The sequence below is a fragment of the Corapipo altera genome, unplaced genomic scaffold (genome assembly GCF_003945725.1).
Source record: "Corapipo altera isolate COAL_440 unplaced genomic scaffold, ASM394572v1 61190, whole genome shotgun sequence".
Taxonomy (NCBI): Eukaryota; Metazoa; Chordata; class Aves; order Passeriformes; family Pipridae; genus Corapipo; species Corapipo altera.
Window position 1 is genome coordinate 1 of NW_020886397.1, and position 1,636 is coordinate 1,636.

The 1,636-nt window shown below is 61.3% G+C and overlaps 1 protein-coding gene across 1 annotated transcript; it reads left to right on the forward strand.

Annotated features, from left to right (window-relative positions):
• Positions 1 to 309: 309 nt before the first annotated feature.
• LOC113941178 (urocortin-3-like) lies at positions 310 to 1,117 on the forward strand. The gene has a single exon (XM_027632332.1). It carries the CDS (start codon positions 399 to 401, stop codon positions 870 to 872), a length of 474 nt encoding a protein of 157 aa, XP_027488133.1. The 5' UTR covers positions 310 to 398; the 3' UTR covers positions 873 to 1,117.
• Positions 1,118 to 1,636: the final 519 nt, after the last annotated feature.

The window sequence follows — 1,636 nt, forward strand, 5'->3', positions numbered from 1 at the left end:
CTGTGCCCCGGATCCCGTGGGAATCTCACATTCCCTGGTGTCTGCCCAGGATGTCCCACCCCAGGCTGATCCTGATCCTGATCCTGCTCCCAGCCGTGCCCTCTGCCGCTACAACGCTGAGACCCCAAAGCAGCTCCTTGCAGGAGCAGGAGACCCCAAGGCAGCTCATTCCCAGCTCTCCTAACCTTGGGATGGGACCTGGGAGATGAACTCTGGGATGGGAGCTCAGGGAATGAGGGAGGATGAGAAGAGGCTGGATCCCTGCCCCAAATCCCATGGGAAGCTCCTGTCCCTGGGTGGAGACCTGGGAGTTTAAGGGAGTTTAGAGAACGGGGGATGGTTCCGTGCCCTGAATCCCGCAGGAATCTCACATTCCCTGGTGTCTCCCCCATCCCAGGATGTCCCAGCCCAGGCTGCTGCTGCTCCTGACCCTGCTCTGTGCCCAGCCCAGCCGCGCCCTCGGCCCCTACGACGCCGCCTCCTCCCTCCTCAGCTGCCTCCACTCCGCCCTGGCCGAAATCCAGGAGAACATCCCCGAGGAAAACTCCGTCCTGGACAAGCGCGGCAGCGGCTTCGGCCTCCTCCCGCCGGCCCGGGAGGCGTCGGAGGAGCAGCGGGAACGGGAACGTGGCGGAGAAGCGGAGGAGGAACTCGGGAAAAGGACATTCCCGGGGGAAGGGCGCTACAAAGCCGCGCCCCGGGCGCAGGCCAAGGGCAAGGCGGCCCCCAAGAACCGGGCCAAGGTCACGCTGTCCCTGGACGTGCCCACCAACATCATGAACATCCTCTTCGACATCGCCAAGGCCAAGAACTTGCGGGCCAAGGCGGCCGCCAACGCCCACCTGATGGCCCAGATCGGCCGCAGGAAGTGACCCCAAGGGGGGTCAGGGGGGGTCTGTGGGGTCCCCCATAGGGGACTGGTGGCCACGGGTTGGGTGGTTCTGACCACCCCAGTTTCATACCTTCTCCTCCTCCTCCTCCTCCTTGTCCTGCCCTCCCCGATCTCCGTCGATCCCGGACATTTCCACGCGCTCCAGGGAAGAGACTTCGGCCCTCAAGGGATGTGTCACCCCCCCGGGAAGGGTCCTGATTAAAGCTGCGGTCTCTTGGCTTTCCAGGGGGTTCTCCCACCAGTTTGTTGTCCCACCAGTTTGTTGTCCCACCACTTTGTTCTCCCACCAGTTTGTTCTCCCATCGATTTGTTCTCCCATCTCCTGTTCCTGGTGCTCCGTTGGGTCCGTGTGGGCCCACGTAGGGTTTCCAGAGCCTCGTGGCCTCGTCCCCACCACGGTCCAGATCCTTCTCCCTCCCAATTCCACAAATCCCCATCACCATCCAGACCCTTCTCCCTCCTAATTCCATAAATCCCCACCACAGTCCAGACCCTTCTCCCTCCCAAATCCACAAATCCACACACACGATTCCCCAGGAAGGGAAAAGCAGGACTGGTCAGGAAACCTCAGGAGGGATTTCCCAGTTTTTCATCACAGAGATTCCCTGTGGTTAAAGGTTGTTTTGCATCCAATCCTTCCCCCACCAGCACATCCAGGGCCTGGAGGGTTTCCAAAGCCTCATGGCCTCGTCCCCAGCACAGTCCAGACCCTTCTCCCTCCTAATTCCACAAATCTCCAGCACA